This window comes from Octopus bimaculoides, chromosome 5 (assembly GCF_001194135.2).
Source record: "Octopus bimaculoides isolate UCB-OBI-ISO-001 chromosome 5, ASM119413v2, whole genome shotgun sequence".
NCBI classification, from domain to species: domain Eukaryota; kingdom Metazoa; phylum Mollusca; class Cephalopoda; order Octopoda; family Octopodidae; genus Octopus; species Octopus bimaculoides.
This window is the reverse complement of record NC_068985.1, coordinates 65,610,678-65,628,894: the sequence shown is the minus strand read 5'-3', so window position 1 is coordinate 65,628,894 and position 18,217 is coordinate 65,610,678. Positions and strand designations below refer to the sequence as shown.

General features: G+C 37.6%; 1 protein-coding gene across 1 annotated transcript; it reads left to right on the top strand.

Moving 5' to 3' along the window:
• The first annotated feature begins 3,882 nt into the window (after positions 1-3,882).
• Positions 3,883-4,338, top strand: LOC106870885 (uncharacterized). The gene has a single exon (XM_014917121.1). The coding sequence runs from the start codon at positions 3,883-3,885 to the stop codon at positions 4,336-4,338; it is 456 nt and encodes a 151-aa protein (XP_014772607.1).
• The last annotated feature ends 13,879 nt before the right edge of the window (positions 4,339-18,217 follow it).

The following is an 18,217-nucleotide window of genomic DNA, read 5'->3' as shown; positions in this document are numbered from 1 at the left end:
GAAGATACGGAGATTAAGATATGCGGGGGGAGGACAAAGTTTCATTTCAAATTTTTTATGAAAATCTCCAAAATTGATCACCCCATCTCACTGTCTAACAGTGAAAATGAACGGCTGTTTTGCCCGTTTCCGCATGCGTAGATTTATAGTGAAACAGCTAAATGAACACGGCATGTGAAGACCTCACCACGAAACTCGATATGCTAAAAATAACAGCTAAATGTCTGGAGAATTTTTGTGTTTGTGTGTGCGCGCGTGCAACAATTTCTAGAGCTTATCCGAATGAACAGAGAAAGAGGTACTCTTTGGATATTCCCGCTCAAACTCGAATTGGGGGTTGGGAGAGAATAAAAGTTTTCTCTCTACAAAGAAACGATTTAAAATAAATATAGACTATGACTTCAGAAAAATTTTTTTTAGCATAAACTACATACAATATAAATGTTAACATTAATTCACATAGTACCAACTAGTAAATATATATTTAATAACGAACCATGAAATGGATTGAGAGGAAATTATCCCTTAAGGTTCAGGCAGAGATGGCAAACGTATACATCGCGTCCATCAACTACTATCACCTGAGCATTGTGTTTTGTCCCAGTTCCCATCTTACTGTACCAGAGCATTTAATCTTTCAGTTCTTGTGAAAGGGACACATTCCAATGGTCAGGCAATCTATCTCTGTCAACATCCATAGCATGGTGGACTGGGCAGGCCATGGCTGGCGATGTGTAAACATGCACTGAGGCCATGACATCTCCAGCACTTACTTGAGGGTTGTCATAAATAGTATGATTTGTGTTTGTATCTAAAGTTTGTCCTCATTAGATGTTTCATTGCTCATGATTAACTCTTGCCATCTTGTCTGCTTTTATTGTAGATCATACTGTGAACTATGCTATATTGAATGTTAAATAAAACCTGACATAAAACTGGTGATGCTCCAACCAGTCAACTGACTTGAAGTGCCATAGGGTACAGGAGGAAATTTATTTAACATTCAAAATGGAGCGATTTCTTTGACCGGATGCTTTGATGCTAACCCTGATTCTCCTGATGCTGCAAAAGAACTGGAACCACTGGCACCAAACTTTCAACAATTTCTTATCCTCTATTGAAGATCAAAATCCTGATAAACTCCACTTGCTGACAAATTTTGTGGCTCCATCAGTGTACAAATATATTGCAGAATGTCCTGATTATGAAACTGCTATTGAAACTATTGAAAACTTGTATGTTAAACCAAGATACACTACAAAACAATATCTGGGTCAAACCTTGGACCAGTTTTTGCAAAAACTTAAAGGACTTTCCAAAGAATACAACTTTAAAGCTGTTACTGCAAAAAAGAATCATGAAGATGCCATTCAAGATGCATTCATCATATCAGACAGAGACTGTTGGAAAATAAAACCCTTGACCTTCAAAGGGCTTTTGACCTGGCTAAATCTCTTGAAATGGCTGAAAAGTAATCCCTTACTTAATTTACCCATACTCCTTGTGGTAGTATCTCTTTGACGAAAAATACTGAATCTAAAGATACGTCATCTACGACAGCAGCAGTTAACTCCTCGAAATGTTTCTTTTGTGGTTACTCTTGCCATCCTAGGTCAAAATGTCCTGCACAGTATGCCACTTGCAAAAGATGTAGTAAAAAGGGTCATTTCTTAAAGGTTTGCCAATCTAAGCCTAATTCTAGGCGGTCTGGATTTGTATTTGCCAAGGATCCTCAGTTGAATACAGTTATTACTGCAGCTACACCTACTAGCCTGTCTAAAGCGATCATCAATATTTCCTTCAATGATGCCTCTATCAAAGCTCTTGTTGACACTAGAAGTTCTGAGAGCTACATCTGCTCTGATCTTGCCAAATCCCTGTAACTAAATACTTATCCCTCAAAGAGAAAGATTTCCATGGCTTCCATGAAACTTTCAAGTGTAACAAAAAGACGTTTTGTGCAACTTTGGTACCAAGGTCAAGATTATGACAATGTAAAACTTTTCTTGTTACCCAGACTGTGTTCAGATGTTATACTGGGACATGATTTCTTGGACCAGCATGAAGGACTTCAGATTTCTTTCAAAAGAGAAAAATCTACTTTTTCTGTGTGTGGAGTAGCAGCAGCAAAAGTTGAAGCACCATCCTTATTTCGCAGCCTGTCCCCAGATTGCAAACCAATTGCAACAAAGTCTTGCCATTTTTCAAAGCCTGACGAACAGTTAATTGACTCTGAAATACAAAAACTGTTATGTGGTGACATAATTTAGCCTTCAAACTCACTCTGGGGAGCTCAGCTTTTGGTAACAATAAATGAAAGACACAAGAAAAGGCTCATAGTTGATTACAGTAAGACCATTAACCGCTTCACTCAAGAACCGACAAGATAGTTGAGAGCATATCAAGGTATGAAATGTACAGTACATTAGATTTCCACAGCGCCTATCATCAGATACCAATTAAGAAAAAAGAGGGACATTTTACAGCTTTTGAAGCCAGAGCAACTTATACCATTTTAAGCGTATTCCTTTTGGGATCACCAATGGAGTTGACTGTTTTCAACGCCTCATGGACAATATGATTAGAGAAGAGAAGATCAAGAATACTTTTGCATACTTGGATAATATTACCATTTGTGGAGAGAATCAAGAAGACTATGGCCAGAATATCATACACTTCCCTGACTGTGCTAAGAAGTATAACATAACCTTCAATGAAAAGAAGAGCATTATCAATGCAAAGGAAATTGGGGTTTCAAGTATCAAAAGGAGACATCAAACCTGATCCTGAGAGATTGCAACCATTGAAAGAACTTACTGACCCACATGACTCCAAATCTTGAAAAGGGTCATTGGCATGTTCTCTTACTACTCATCATGGATTTTGCATTTTTCTGATAAAATTCACCCCCTGATATCATCATCATCGTCATCATTGTTTAACATCCGCCTTCCATGCCAGCATGGGTTGGACGATTTGACTGAGGACTGGTGAACCAAATGGCTGCACCAGGCTTCAATCTGATCTGGCAGAGTTTCAACAGCTGGATGCCCTTCCTAATGCCAACCACTCCGAGAGTGTAGTGGGTGCTTTTACGTGCCACTGGCACGAAGGCCAATCAAGCGGTACTGGCAATGGCCACACTCAAAATGATGTTTCTACGTGTCACCTGCACAGGAGCCAGCCCAGCGGCAATGGCAACGACCTCGCTCAAATGTTTTTTCATGTGCCACCGGCACAAGTGCCAGTAAGGCAATGCTGGTAACGATCACGCTCAAATGGTACTATTTACGTACCACTGGCACGGAAGCCAGACAGCTGCTCTGGCAATGATCACACTCAGACAGTGCTCTTAGCACTCCACTGGCACAGGTGCCAGTCATCGAATTTGGTTCAATCACAATTTCAATATAATAAATAAAATATTTCCCTTACCAGTAAAAGTGAAAAATGCCTTTAAGTATCTGAAAGCAGAAATCGCAAAAGCAATTGTTGTGACTATTGACCCGACTCTGCGCCTAGTGGTTGTGATGGATGCCTCAGACACAGCTATTGCCACAACTCTTAATCAATGTAGACAACCCATTGCCTCTTTCTCAAGATCACTGAGTCCAAATGAAAGGAATTGCTTATCAGTTGAAAAATTAATCACAGACCAAAAATGTATTACTTTTATATTTGACAAGCAAAATCAAGAATGATAAAATACAGCACTGGCGTATTGAACTGTCTTCCTACAGTTATGATGTTGTCTACAGGCCTGGAACTGAAAATCTCACATCTGGTGCGCTATCTCGTGCTTTCTGTTTTGCTTCCACCTTGGGGAGTTCTGACAGACTTAAAGAAATCTATTCCTCTCTTTGTCATTCAGGAATCTCTAGAATGTTTCACTTTCTAAAATCTAAAAACTTACTCTTCTCCATCGAAGAAGTGATGCAAATGACTGCAAATTGTAACGTCTGCTGTGAACTCAAATCTTTTTCCTACCAACATTCTGACTCTCATTTGATTAAAGCAACACAACCTTTTGAGAGACTCAGTGTTGACTTTAAAAGACCTTTGCCTTCTAATTCCCTCAACAAGAATCTTCTTACTGCCATTGATGAATATTTGCACTTCCCTTTTGCCTTCCCTTGTCCTGAAGAGGGCTTCAATTATCAAAAATGTTTTTGTAAACTTTTCTCCCTCTTTGGCATGCCCTCCTATGTTCATTCCGAAAGGAGGACAAGTTTCATGTTTTACGTAGTAAGGGAATTACTACGAGTAGAACTATGGCATTTAACCCCAGATGAAATGATCAGGTTGAATGCCTCAATGGAACTCTATGGAAAACTGTGATACTGGCTCTGAAGACAAAAGGATTGGCAATCACTCAGTGGGAACTGGTTCTGCAAGATTCCCTCCATGCAGTCAGGTCTCTCCAGTGTACAGCAACCAATGAAACGCCTCATGAAAGACTTTTCCAATATAACCATAAATCTACAACTAGTACAACTCTTCCCAGTTGGCTTTTATCACCGAGTCCTGTTCTGATGAGACAAAATGTGAGAACTTCCAAATATGAACTGCTGGTGGATGAAGTGGAGTTACTGAACTGCAATCCACTCTATGCTCATGTTAAACTGCAGGATGGAAAGTAAACTACAGTGTCTCTAAGTCAGCTGGCTCCACCTAAAGGAAAGGACGCAGCAGACCTTTGCATTCAAGAGCCAGCTCCTATCTCACAACCCCTGGACCAGCTGCACCTGCTGAAAGGCATGAGTACCCCTCAAGCAAGGCTTGCTAACACTTGTGAACAATATGAACATTCTACTCTTGTGGAGGGAGCTGTCTTCTGTTGACTATAATACTAACCAAAATAAATCTCCTAATTCCAATATTAACTCTAATCATTCCACTTATTCACCGTCACTGCACTTCCTTTATTAGAACCAGACCTTACAACTTGCGTAATAGAGAAGCCTAGACCCTAAATAGTCCCATTATTCTGAAGGTTGAGAAACCTTAACACCCCTGAACAAACAACAAAACTGTTTAAACAAACACGTGTTATAAAATGTTTCTTCTTTTTATATGTGATCCATTCTCTTCCTCATAGGAGGGGTGAATGTCATAAATAGCATGATTTGTGTTTGTATCTAAAGTTTGTCCTCATTAGGTGTTTCATTGCTCATGATTAACTCTTGCCATCTTGTCTGCTTTTATTGTAGATCATACTGTGAAGTATTCGGTATTGAATGTTAAATAAAACCTATCATAAGGTCATACCTGTCTTTTGTAAATTCTCTTACTTCAACAGTGAACCAGTTTTGCTAGACATGTTTCCCTAGCTTGTCTCCTTGGCAGAGCTACAGCCCTGGGTCAAGCAAAGACCAAGGGAGTGCACTTAGAAAGTTGAACGTCTTCAAACACTGTCAGCCCTCTCAGCCAGCCAAGTATTGTGATAGATAGAAAATCCACTAATGATAGGTAAAAGCAATGACATTCTTGGGGAGACTAGCCACTCTCTTCTAGAGAACTTTTGGCCCAGAGTCAATAGGTAACATCCAGAAATTCCTGGTCTGGCAGTGCTATCAGGGAGCATTGCTAGTTTGAGATAAACTCTACAGGCATGGATGTACCATCAGCAGAGCATGTCCAAGATGTGCACAGGGTGACGAAATCAATCTGCATATGCTTGTCCAAGGCCCAAGCATTCCTGACCTGTGGATTTATGTCAAACACCTGCTGTCACAAGGAGTGGATCTGGCTATCTACTGAATCCATCATGAAGATTGCTCCACTGCCTTCGTTTAACCAGGAAGAGCAGACAGTTTTATATGCTTCGTTGATGTGATTGAAGAGGCTGAAGACAAACATGTCCCCCTTTGGCCCAACACCTATCAACTTTGTCAAGTTACACTTGAAGAAGAAAATAAAGGTGGAGAGGGGGAATCTTGCCTTTCAGCCATTTTGTTGAAAAGAGGATGAGAGTGGCAAGCATGGTCCAAATGAATGTGCCTGCCCTGAGTTTACACCTGTAATTTGAAGAGAAAGAAACAGAGAAGGCACTTGCTACAGAAGCCAGGGCACCTATCTTTTTATAGGATTTTTCCATGACCATACCTCAAACATTGGCTCCCTATTAAGAAATTCTCATTAAAATTTCACCATAACCTGTTTTTTTTTTATTGTTAAACCTTTTCACACATGAAACTTACACACCAACATACATGCACAGAAGTACAAACGTGCTCTCATCCAGTGCTGTCTTCAATATTTCTGTAATGTAATCCCTTTGTGGTTAATAAAGAAATCAATATTATTATTACTACTGGGGTTTTCTGAAAATCCGTCCATCCTTTAGATCGCCTATCGGCATTTATTTGGATGGGTGGTTATTTGTAGTTAAAAGTTGAAACAGAGTTAGTGTTCTTGTTTGCATTCTGTTTAGACGTTCATTTGCTGTTTGGCACTAGCCTTATTTCGTTGGAGGAGTAATGTAACACCCTTTGATTGATTACCGCTATCTGATAGTTTGTCAGCTGCACCATGCCACTTGTCTGATCTGATTATATTTGTCGTCATTGCTATGTGATCTGATTTACCTGGAATATCTCAATTTGTAACACAAGTTCTTATTGAACGCTGATATCCTGGGAATAATCACTGTATTGCTATTAATGTTCCTTACGTGTGTCATTAGTAATTATCTCGTTGCAAGCTTCACTACATTACTGTACAGTAAGTTTTGGTGGAGTAAATACGTCCCAAGATAAATACAAAGGATTTTTATTCCCAATAATGGAGTCGAAAGAAAATATATCAAAATGTGTTCAATGATCATATACCATTAGTGAAAAATTGAGTGCTATTAAACAAGTAAAAGAACATTCTGGCAATTTATCTGCTGCATCAAGAGACTTAGTATTGATAGAAAACAATTGAGAGAATGGTGCATAAAAGAAACTGAGTTAATCAATATGTCAGACAAGAGGAGGCGCAGATCAATTGGTGGAGGTAGAGGACCAGCACATAGAGATCTAGAGATTGAACTCTTACAGTGGATTGTTGTTCAGCGTGCAAACAATATAATTGTAAATTATCGCCGTTTACGGGAATATCCTTTTGAATTGGTAAAAAGGTTTGGAATTGAAATGAACAGCTTTAGATGTTCTGATAAATGGATTTTCAATTTCATGAAATGGAATTAACTGACTGTGAGAAAGATTACACATGTTGGTCAAGCAGACAATAAAACACTTAGTGAAAAGGCACAAATTGCCAGTGACTATCTAGATATCATTCCAGTATTAACAGCAGATAAGGATGCTGACCAGATTTATAATATGGATGAAACACCTGTATACGTTGACATGTTGAGTTCAACAACCATAGACTTTGTTGGCAATAAAAATGTAGATGTTAGCCACTGTGGTGTAACCAAAGCTCGTTTTACTGCTGTGTTGAGTGTTAATGCTGCAGGAAAGGTGTTGAAAACAATGATTATCCTTAAAGGATTGAAAAACGTGTCTAAAATCAAGGTCCCAAAGAATATTTACTTAACAATCTCCAACAGGGGATCAATCACATATGAACTCATGCAGCCGTAGGCTGACAAAGTGTTTGGGCAGAGAACAGCACAATTATTCCATGCTCAAAATTCAGTGCTATTCATGGATGAATGCTCCGTGCACAAGAAAACAGAGCTCCTAGAAGTGTTCAAATGTAGGAATACAATTCTCAAACTTATACCTCCTAAAACATCTTACTTACAGCTGTTAGATGTATCAATTATTGGTCCTTTCAAGAAAGCCCTTCGTGCTGAATGGGAGAATTGGTTTTCAAATGGCAAAAAGGAGTATACAAATAAAGGATATCACAAAAAATCTTCTTATCAAGAGATAGTGAACTTTGTGACCCAAACTGTTGCCACTTTAAATAAAGAAACTATATAGCGTGCTTTTGAATGTTGTGGAATTGCACCTCGTGAACAGACTGTAGAACATAGCCGCTTAAACTCATGCTTACAGGATGTTTTGTCTAGCCTTGAAGTAAATGTGCCAGATACACATAATGACAAAATTAAAGAAGATGAGATACAAGTAAGTGAAATTAGCTCTGATGTGAATTATGGCCAAGCAACAAATGAAGAAATTCATGATATTTAACTTGAAACTATTCGGTTATTATTCTACCATAAATGTCTAAGGACATTATTTGTTCATGCAAGACTTCTATTCATGTTTTCAACAGTTTAATTTTCAATATTTCCTAATAGATCCAATGTTAACTTCAGAATATTTTTTTTTTATGCTAATTCTTTTAAGGCTGTTTCAGTTTCTTTATGTCTATATATCTGATAACTGAAACGATAGAAGTTCAATGGAATTGTATAAAATGAATATGGTTTTTGAGAATATTTTTGTTTTTCCTAGGTGAAATATTTTACTTCCATATTACTGCCATGAGTGCTTATTATAGGTGGGCAATTATTTAAGCCGAAAAATAGTTTTATAAAATAGAATTTTCTGTTTAACAGCCCTGGGTGAATTTTTGGAAAACCCCAGTACTAAGGCAGCAGCTGGTAGAATCGTTAGTATGCTGGACAAAATGTTCAGTGGCATTTCATGGTTTTATATCCCGAGTTCAAATTCTGCCAAGGTTAACTTACCTTTCATCTTTTCAGGGTTGATAAAGTAAGTACCAGTTGAACACGGGTCAATATAATCAACTTAACCCTTCCTCCATCAAATTGCTAGCAATGTGCCAAAATTTGAAATCATTATCATCATCATCATCATTATTATTATTATTATTACTTTAGGTGGCAAGCAGCCAGAATTGTTAGTATGCCAAACAAAAAGCTTAGTGAGACTTTATCCATCTTTACATTCTGAGTTCAAATTCTGCTGAGGTTGGCTTTGCCTTTCATCCTTTCAGAACCAATAAAATAAGTACCAGTTGAACACTGAGGTTGATGTAATCGACTCTCCCCCTCCCCCAAACTTGCTGGCCCTATGCTTATAGCAGAAAGAATAATTATTATGATTATTAATCATTATTAGACAATATGAAGAGCATGATGCAATTGCAATAGATATTTCATTGGCTTGAATGATATTTTGACAGCTTGACTGTCTTTGTTGAGTTCAAAAGGAAAAATAATACATAAAAATTCAAATTAATAAAAATTCAAATTCAAAAGTTTGAATGAGGAGATCCTGCGTTTCTACTTTGATGGAATGACATCATCAGTCTTCAATTTAAAATTTTACAACTGGCAAAAGAAGAATATTTAATCAAACAGTTTTGTGTAAATATGATGAAATTCCCTTGTCATTCTGTTCATTCTTTCAGGGCATGATGTTGATAACTCACAAACATATTTCTCTTCATACATTTTGAGGACTGAAAGTGTAGTAGATTCAGAATATTTTCTAAGAATATGCACTTTCAAGTCTTTTTCAAAACTAAAGCCATTTGATGTAAAATGTTCAGCAAGTTCTGTTGAACTACCGTTATTGTGCTTGATGTCATGCCTGTGCCAATTGAATCTTTCGTTTAATTGTTCTGCTGTACAACCAACGCAAATCAAGTTGTGTTTGGTGCATTCTGCTGTGTACACCAAATGGGAATCTCTACATGTACCACCTTCTGCATAAGTCATAACATTTTTGTTATGATTCCTGGTGGAATTGACTTGACCCATGTACTTGCACAATGAACAGAGCTTACCTCTCTTGCAGCTATTTTTCAAGGTACAGTGTTCAGAAACTCCAATGTTAGTTTTCTTGGAGTCTGAAGTAGAGGTTAATAGTTCTCTTGTATTTTTATTCCAACTAAAGGCTACAATATGCAGCTGAGGGAATATTTTGAAACAAGGATATTTTTCTGCAACATGCTGGTAACTTTCACGTAATACTTTTGAAATGCCAATGAAATTTCGGAGCCAGTTTGTCACTAAAGGAATTCTACCATATATTTTACTTTGTTTGCTAAAATTATGCATGAAAGTTTGACTTTCCCTGCTAATCTTAGCTATGTCATTAGCAATTTCCTTTAATTGTGATTCACTATAACCACATGGTGTACAAAAGCATTTTTATGTTTCCAGTAATCCCCTATATCAGTACAAATCTAATCATCAAACTTTTGGATTTTGGATTTCACCAAATTATATGATGTGGATGATCGGAGTGGCAATGGAGGTAAATGTGGGACAACTTGGACTTGCAAAATAACTCTGTCACTATTCTGCCTCCAGAAAACCTAACTTTTGTGTCCAAAAACTCAATGCTAGTTTTTGAAAAACTAGACATAAATTTTATGCATAGTTTTTAGCATAACAATCGCAGAAATGCAAGAAGTCAATTAAACTATCTTGTGATACTTCCCAGATGTAAAAGACGTCATCAGTGAACTGTAACCAGAGTATTGGTTCATGACTATGTAGGGAATTGACTGCTTTCAGTAACTGTGTCTCAAATTTGGTCGTGAAGGCATTACCAAAATTAATTGTCATGGGGGTACCCCTCATCTAGTGGTAAAATTTTTGTTCAAACTTTATTGTGTTACTTTGTAACACAAACCTCAATAATCTACAGAGAGAATTAAATGGAATAGTTTTGTTTGACTGTTTTTCAAAGGTATTCATGCATGCTTCCACCCCTTCATCGTGGTCAATATGGGGATGTAAGGAAGAAACATCTATGGTTACCAAAAATCAGTTTTCAACATTGCTTCAGTGCTTAGAAAAGTTGTTGATTTTAGACACAAAATCAAAAGTATCCTGAATATAAGAACTTTGACTTTTTGCGACAGGGAGTAGAAAGCCATCCAACTACTCCAAAATTTTAGTTGTACAACATTGCTGCAAATTGGACACATTGGAAGACATTTTTCAAACTGTTGATGTATTTAGGGTAAACCATAAAATACAGGTGTTCTTTTTGCTGACTGTAAAATCCTGAATTCAGTTTTATTTATGAAATTGTTTTCCTCCATCCAAAATTATTTTGTCAAGTTCCTCTCTATAATTGAGGTTTGGATTGACAGGTAATTCTTCATATGAAGTTTTGTCAAAACTTCTTCACAAGCTGAAATATACTCACTCTTGTCCATAATTACAATAGCGCCTCCCTTATCTGCCATTTCAATAACAATAGAATCATTATTACCTTGACAACAGAGTGTTATGCTGGGAATTTTTGAGATCATTCCAGAACTTCTTTCTATTTGTTTTAAGGCTTTCCCTAATGCCTGTCTGGCAAAATTCAAGAAGTTCCAATAATGCTTGTGAATATCCATCCCGAACTTTATCTGGACACCAGCTTGGATTTTTTTCAACCCAATTATACCAGATTTGATCATCATCATTTTTATTTTCAGTAAGCATGGGGTTTTCTGACTCCTCATTATCATTTTTTGCAAAAACATATCCCTTCAGATTGTGATGGTAGACAAACTGAAATAACCCTGGAACTAGTTTATTTTTGTCAAAATTCTTAGTGGGCAGAAACTCAGTCTACACTCTAAGACAGAGATATTGTCCAGTGATAGTCTTAGTTTAGATTTTTGACCAACTTATTCTCTGATGAGATGGATTTTCTTGAGTAAGTGTTTTTCACAATCTTACTTTCATTAGATTCCTGACTACCTTTTGGGTTTTGCTTGAATCATTCACTTAAAATATGGAACCTATTGTGTGATAAAAATTGTTTTGAATGTTCGTGTGAGAAGTCGTAACTTTTAGTTTTCTTTCTAGGAGTAATCCATTTCTGGGAGGGTGATAGAAAGTGAGTGACTTTGGTTTTTGTTACTTTAGTTATTTTTCGTTTTTGTTAGCATTTGGAAAACCTTTACTTTTGAGTAAAAAACAAAATTTCTTGTTCTTGAGATAAAATCTTAAATGTGCTTGCATTTTTGACTGATCAAATAAAAACTTCTCTGAAGAGTTTCCAATGACCAGTTCAAATGCGTATGCTAGGGTAAAAAAAACCACAAACATATGCACCAACTTGGGGGACTAGTAATATGAACTTGTTGAACCGTAGGAATTATATTTGTTTGTGGCAGTTGCAGCATTGTTATTTGTGCTGTTAGTTACTCTGATACTGGTAAGTTCAAACTGTCATAAACACATAGACATCTCTGAAAAAGTTGGTTGACAAACCAAAATGATTGTTCCTGGTGTGATGGAGGAACAATATGCAGTGTGGACTGTATGTTAGAAATTCCATGCAAGAAAAAATGGTTGGTTGTATTCAAATTTCAGGAAAATTTTCTGCTATGATTTTCAACTCAGTGTCAATAAGTTTGTCATATAACATATGTCCTGAAAAATAATCTCAATGACTTCCACGAACTCTCAACAGCCTACAACTTCACCCTCTCAACCAATATGCTATTCTTTATAAAAGTTTGGTTAGTCCATTCTTCCAGTCCCACAGGGATGTCAATGACTCTTGCCACATCTCCCCCTTTGAGATTTACTTCACAGGAAAGTTTAATATTTCTTCTTTTTAGGCACTATTTCCAACTGTTCTGTTTGTTTCCTCTGCTGCTATGCCTAAGTTCAACTTCTTGTGTGGTGTTGAACATCAAAGGTGTCATAGATATCACTTTTCATTTTTCCATATATCCATTTTTTAACTGGTTTAAATGTCTTTTTTGTTCCCATTTTTTGCCTCTTATCATATACGTCATTTTGCCTATTTGTTTTTGTTACTACTTCGTCTTCCCAAGCTTCTCTTCCATTTTTATATATTTTGATAAACACCTTGTCAGTTATATTAGAATACTTTGTTTTAGTGTTTTCCCTATTTGTTTTTCTTCTTGATAACAGCTTGTGAAAAATTGACTCTGTTTTTCAAGCAAACATTAGTTCCGCAGGTGACTTGCCTGAACAAATGTTTGGATTTGGTGTTATCCTATAAACCCTCAAGAATTGTGTCAATGCTATGTCATCAACTTGCTTGTTTCTTGGTTTCTTTAATGCTCTTTTAAATGTATTCACAAACTGTTCTGCTTACCCATTTGATCTTGGGTGATATGGCGGAGTAGAGAGGTGATCAATTGCGTACATTTTGCAAAAATTTTAAAACTCATTCACTGTAAACTGCGTAGCATTATTGGATACTATGGTGTCCAGCACACCATATCTTGCAATGAGTTCATGAAGAAATTCTATTGTTACCGTAGAGATTGGTTTCCGACATCTACAAATTTCTGGCCACTTAGTATATATAAGTATCTACTACAATCAGGCAATACATGCCGTTTACTGGTCCAGCAAAATCTGTATGAAGTCTGGTCCACAGACTGTTGGTTTTAGGCCACAGTTGGGATTTTACCTGTGGTGACTTGGCTGCAAGGGCACAACCTCTGCAGGATTTCATCATTGTGGGCCAATAAACATAACTTCTCATTAGTGATTTCATTCTCAAAATCTCTTGGTGACCAATATGAAATTCCTTTCCAGAATTTTTTTCATTTAACCTTATTTTACTCTGCAATATGAGCTTTTATATCTGTTTTTTGACAGTTAAAACATTTAAAATTTTAAAACAGACAGTTATTTTTAAAATGTAAACCTCCACACCCATAACATGGATTGGGTCTTCATCATCATTTTTCTTTTTCTTTAGTCATTACAGGTCAACAAGCATGTATGTGAGAGTAATCCTTTTCTTTGATTTCATTTGTGTCATGTCACAGATTAATGATTCTCTGACATTCCTCTACCACTGCCTGCAGAGTCAAATTCTGGTCCTGTTCTAATTTTGTAAATATCTGGGCATGTATCTCTGCTTGCAGTTAACCCTTCAGCAAAAATTAGACATTTGAACATGTCCAGGGTTAATTCATTTAGTTTGAATTTTTCACATTCTCAATTGACAATTCTGGCATAGGTGATGAAATCTTCATCATCTTTTTTTACTAAATTCCAACACTCCCAGTGAATATTGAACATAGAACTTCTCACACTGAAAATTTTTGATAACAATTTAATTGTTTCACTGAAGCATATTTCACGTTTTTTTTTTTTTTTTTTGTAAAATGTAGTTACAGTATTTTTGTGTTCGGTAGGGGATAATTTTCATTAAAGTAGTCATACCTTTTCATTGTCTCTACAACTTTTGCACTCCTCTTTGAAGATTTCTTCATATCTTCAAATATGCAGAAAAGTAATACCTTCTTCTGGATTATAACAATTCTGCAATTGTGAATGCTATGCTGTCTGGCAAGAATGAACCTGAAGTATTTTTGGACTTCAACATTAATTCCAACAACTGTTGGTATAGTTGTTTTTGTTGTTGTAACTGCTGCTGTAACTGTTGCTGTTGCAAGTGCACCATGGAGGCTAATGAGTCTACCATGTTAACTAATTTTTCTTTGATTTTGTATCAAAAGAAAATGCTAATGTCCAACATAAGCTTCAAATAAACTTGTCACCACTTTTATATCCTTCTATACATTGGATATACAGATTTCACGAAGCAGGGTAGACACAACTGTCTTAACACGATACTCCAATAAATATAAGCCTAACTTTTCTCTCAAGATGCTTACACTCTGTTGAACATGTGCACTGACATTGCACATCCAGCAAAGCATACTGGCTGCCATGTAGCATAGCTGTTTGCACACAGGCATCATACAATCTGCCTTTCACTCTGAGAGATAGGCCCTTTATTGCCAGCAGAGGTAGGAGCTCTCTGAACTTTGCCCAGCCTAATCTTATTCTCACAGCTATGCTCTAGGAGCATCTACCTCCACTAGTAACTTGGTCACCTAGATAACGGAATCTATCTACTACCTCTAGCTTGCTCTCCTAGCAGTTGATGGAGTCTATTTTCTGCACATTTTCAGCATATAATGTACTTGTGCATCTTCTACATGCAAAAGGTATTTTCCCTGTTAGCCTTCCTCTGATATTGCTGTACCTTTTACGTGTCCAAAGCTTACACTGGGTGCATCTTATGGAGTTTCTACCTATGCCTTTTCTACAGATCAAGCAGGGATTTGTGATTTGTCTGCCTTTCTACTTACTAAGACTTTGGTTTTGCTAAGTGAACTCAAAGACCCTTTGATTCTAGATCTTGCTTCCATATCTGAAACTTCTTCTCTAGTTCTGGTAGTGATTCAGCAATAAGAGCAAGGTCATCAGGATAGAGGAGCTCCCAGGGGCATCCTGTCTTAAATTCTTGTTGTTGCCTTGAGGACTATGATGAACAAGAGGGGGCTGAGGACTGATCCTTGGTGAATCCCTATGTGTACCCTGAATTCTTCGCTGTACTCATTGCCAACCCTCACCTTACTGGTAGTGTCTCTGTACATAGCTTGTACAGCTCTAACCACTCATCCATCCCTAGTTTCCACATTGACAACCAGATAAGGGATTGGGAAACCTCGTCAAAAGCTTTCTCCAAGTCAACAAAAGCCAAGTACAGAGGTTTATCTTTGGCTATGTATTTTTCCTGCAGTTGCCCTACCAGAAATATAGCATCAGTGGTGCTTCTACCTGCCAGAAAACCAAACTGCATCTCATCTAACTAACTCTCTCCCTAATTAGTTGGACTATGACTCTCTCTGTAACTTTCATCAGCTGATCCAACAATTTGATACCTCTGTAATTATTTCTATCTGAGGTATCACCTTTACCTTTGTAGCAGCTGACTATGATGCTGCTACACCAGTCATTGGGTACGACTCCTTCATTTACAAAAAGGATGACTAGAGCATAACCCACATGACCAGATATTTTAAGCATCTCAGCAGTGATTCCTAATGAGCCAGGTGCTTTCCCTGCCTTCATATCCTTAATTGCTTTATCTACCAGGGTACTGTCGATTCGGGTAGCTGGTCCCTCAATTGGGTCAACATTTAGCAGTCTCGCCTCCTCTCATTCATTCTCCATATTCAGTAGTCTTTCATAATGGTATCTCCAAGCCCCTTTCTTTGCAGAATCATTAAATGCAAGTGCACCATCATCCATGTGGACACATTTTGCTTCTATGACATCACACTGTCTTGCAATCTGAAATACTTCAGTTCTTTGGTCCGCATGTTGCTGAACATAGGCAAACTTCTTCTTTTCTGCTTCACCCATGGCTAGATATATCTGTCTCTTAGCTTCTCTTCTTGCTATCTGATACAGTTCCCTGCTACCCCCTCTCTTCCAGACCAGTTTCTTTGCTCTAATGGCCTTGTCTACCACTATGTTACCCTAGGTCGGGAAGGGACTTTGCACTAGCCACAGATTTGATCTGTGGCACTCAACAAACTGTCCCGCAGGAATTTCCACTTGCCCTCTATGTCACAAGTCAGTAGCTCCTCCTCCCACTCACCAAATTTCTCAATTAGGATGTTCCTAACCTAAATCTCTGACCATATCAAGGGTCTTTAAGCTTCCAAATCCTTCTTTTCCAGATTGGTCTGCTTTTCAGTATCCTTCTGGCCTGGAGTCTAAAGTCACTAATGACTAGTCTATACGGGGGGAGGGGTACATTCTTCACTAAGGAGGGTTTTTGCATTTAAGAGCAACCATGCATCCCACTGTCTGGTGAGAATGTAATCAATCTGACTAGCATAGTCACCGGATTGATAGGTTATCAGGTGGCTGGTTGGCTTCCTGAAGTTGGTGTTGCAGATCAATAGCTTATTTGCATCACAGAACTCCAGTAGCCTTGTTCTCTCTTTGTTTTGGGAGTCAATTCCATGGCCCCCATGTACACCATGGAAGATACCAGGCTGCCCTCCGACATGGCCATTGAAATCCCCAGCCACAAAGATGAGATCATTGTCACTCGTCATTGAGGTAGCCTGCAGAATATCATGAAAGTGGTCCTTCTGTTCATTTGGTAGGCCTGCTTGTGGGGTATAGGCAGAGATAATTGTAGCTGTACTAGTTTGCAAGACTAGCCTGAACTTAAGCACTCTATCGCACACTCTGACTACCTCTATGACCTTATCTACCCATTTCTCTGTAAGAAGTATGCCCACACCACCTACTCCATCACTGTTGCCTTCCCAGAATATTTATTTTATACCTATGTGCCTTGCTTGTGAGGAACCTGGCTGAAGTTCCTCTTCACCTTACCTCTTGGATGCAGCATACATTAACACACCTCTGTTCAAGCATCTCAACAATCTTGCTAGACCTACCTTTCAATGTGCCTACAGTGACAGAGCCAACTCTAAAAACTGGAAAAGGGATGTGGGAGGAAACATGAGAAGGAAAGATGTTATTCAGCACCTGAAAAGAAGGTTTCCATGATCATTTGATAATAGACATGTCACATTAGTTGTTCTTGCTTTTAACCTATCATCATTCGAACATGTTATTCTTTATCTGATAACCTTAAATACATGCCTAAAGAAGTCACACAACTCTACCACAGATGAAAGGATGAGCGTATATCAGCAGAAGACCATGCATGGTTATGTTAGTAGAAAGCTTTGGGACGATAGTAACATTGATCATCAAAGCAGTCTATCATAGACCAACAACCAGATTACTAACTCCCACTTTGAAGGGTATGCATTTGCAATTCAGGAACAAGAAATATCAACCAAATACCTGAGGCATAGGAGGGACAATGATGCAGGAAAGGCAGCAAAATATGATAACCAATGCAGACTCTGTGGAGTTAATAACGAAGATATCACCCACATCATAAGCAGTTATCCAAAAATATCATCACAGTATTATCTACCAATGAGACACGATTCTGTAGCTAGGACACTGTATAATACCTATGTGGAACTATTGAGAAATTTACAGCTACTCTATCCAGATTACAAGTTCAGGTTTATACCTGTAATTATTGGGGCACTGTGATATCTAACACACTGTCTAAATACCAATCTTGAGAAATTAGGCTTCTCAAAACCAGAGAGGAGAAAGCTGATTCAAAGACTACAGGTCCAAACCATTACTGGGACTGCAAAAATCTGTAAAACTTTAAGGATATATGAGCATGTCTAGACATGCAAGTATATGCATGAGAATACATACATAAAACAAAACATACAAATCTGCACATATACGTACATACATACATACATAACATACTTACATACATGCATACATACATACATACATGCATACATACAGAAATACCCTGTTGATGTTGAAATTCCAATGAAGGAGCCTTGGATCTAGGTTAAAAACTGGCTCTTTCTCTATTGGCAAGAAATCTTGAAATAAAACTGTATAATGACATGCATACAT

Excerpts from the sequence above, each read along its gene's own strand:
- LOC106870885 (XM_014917121.1), top strand. The coding sequence starts at position 3,883 with ATGTTTCACTTTCTAAAATCTAAAAACTTACTCTTCTCCATCGAAGAA.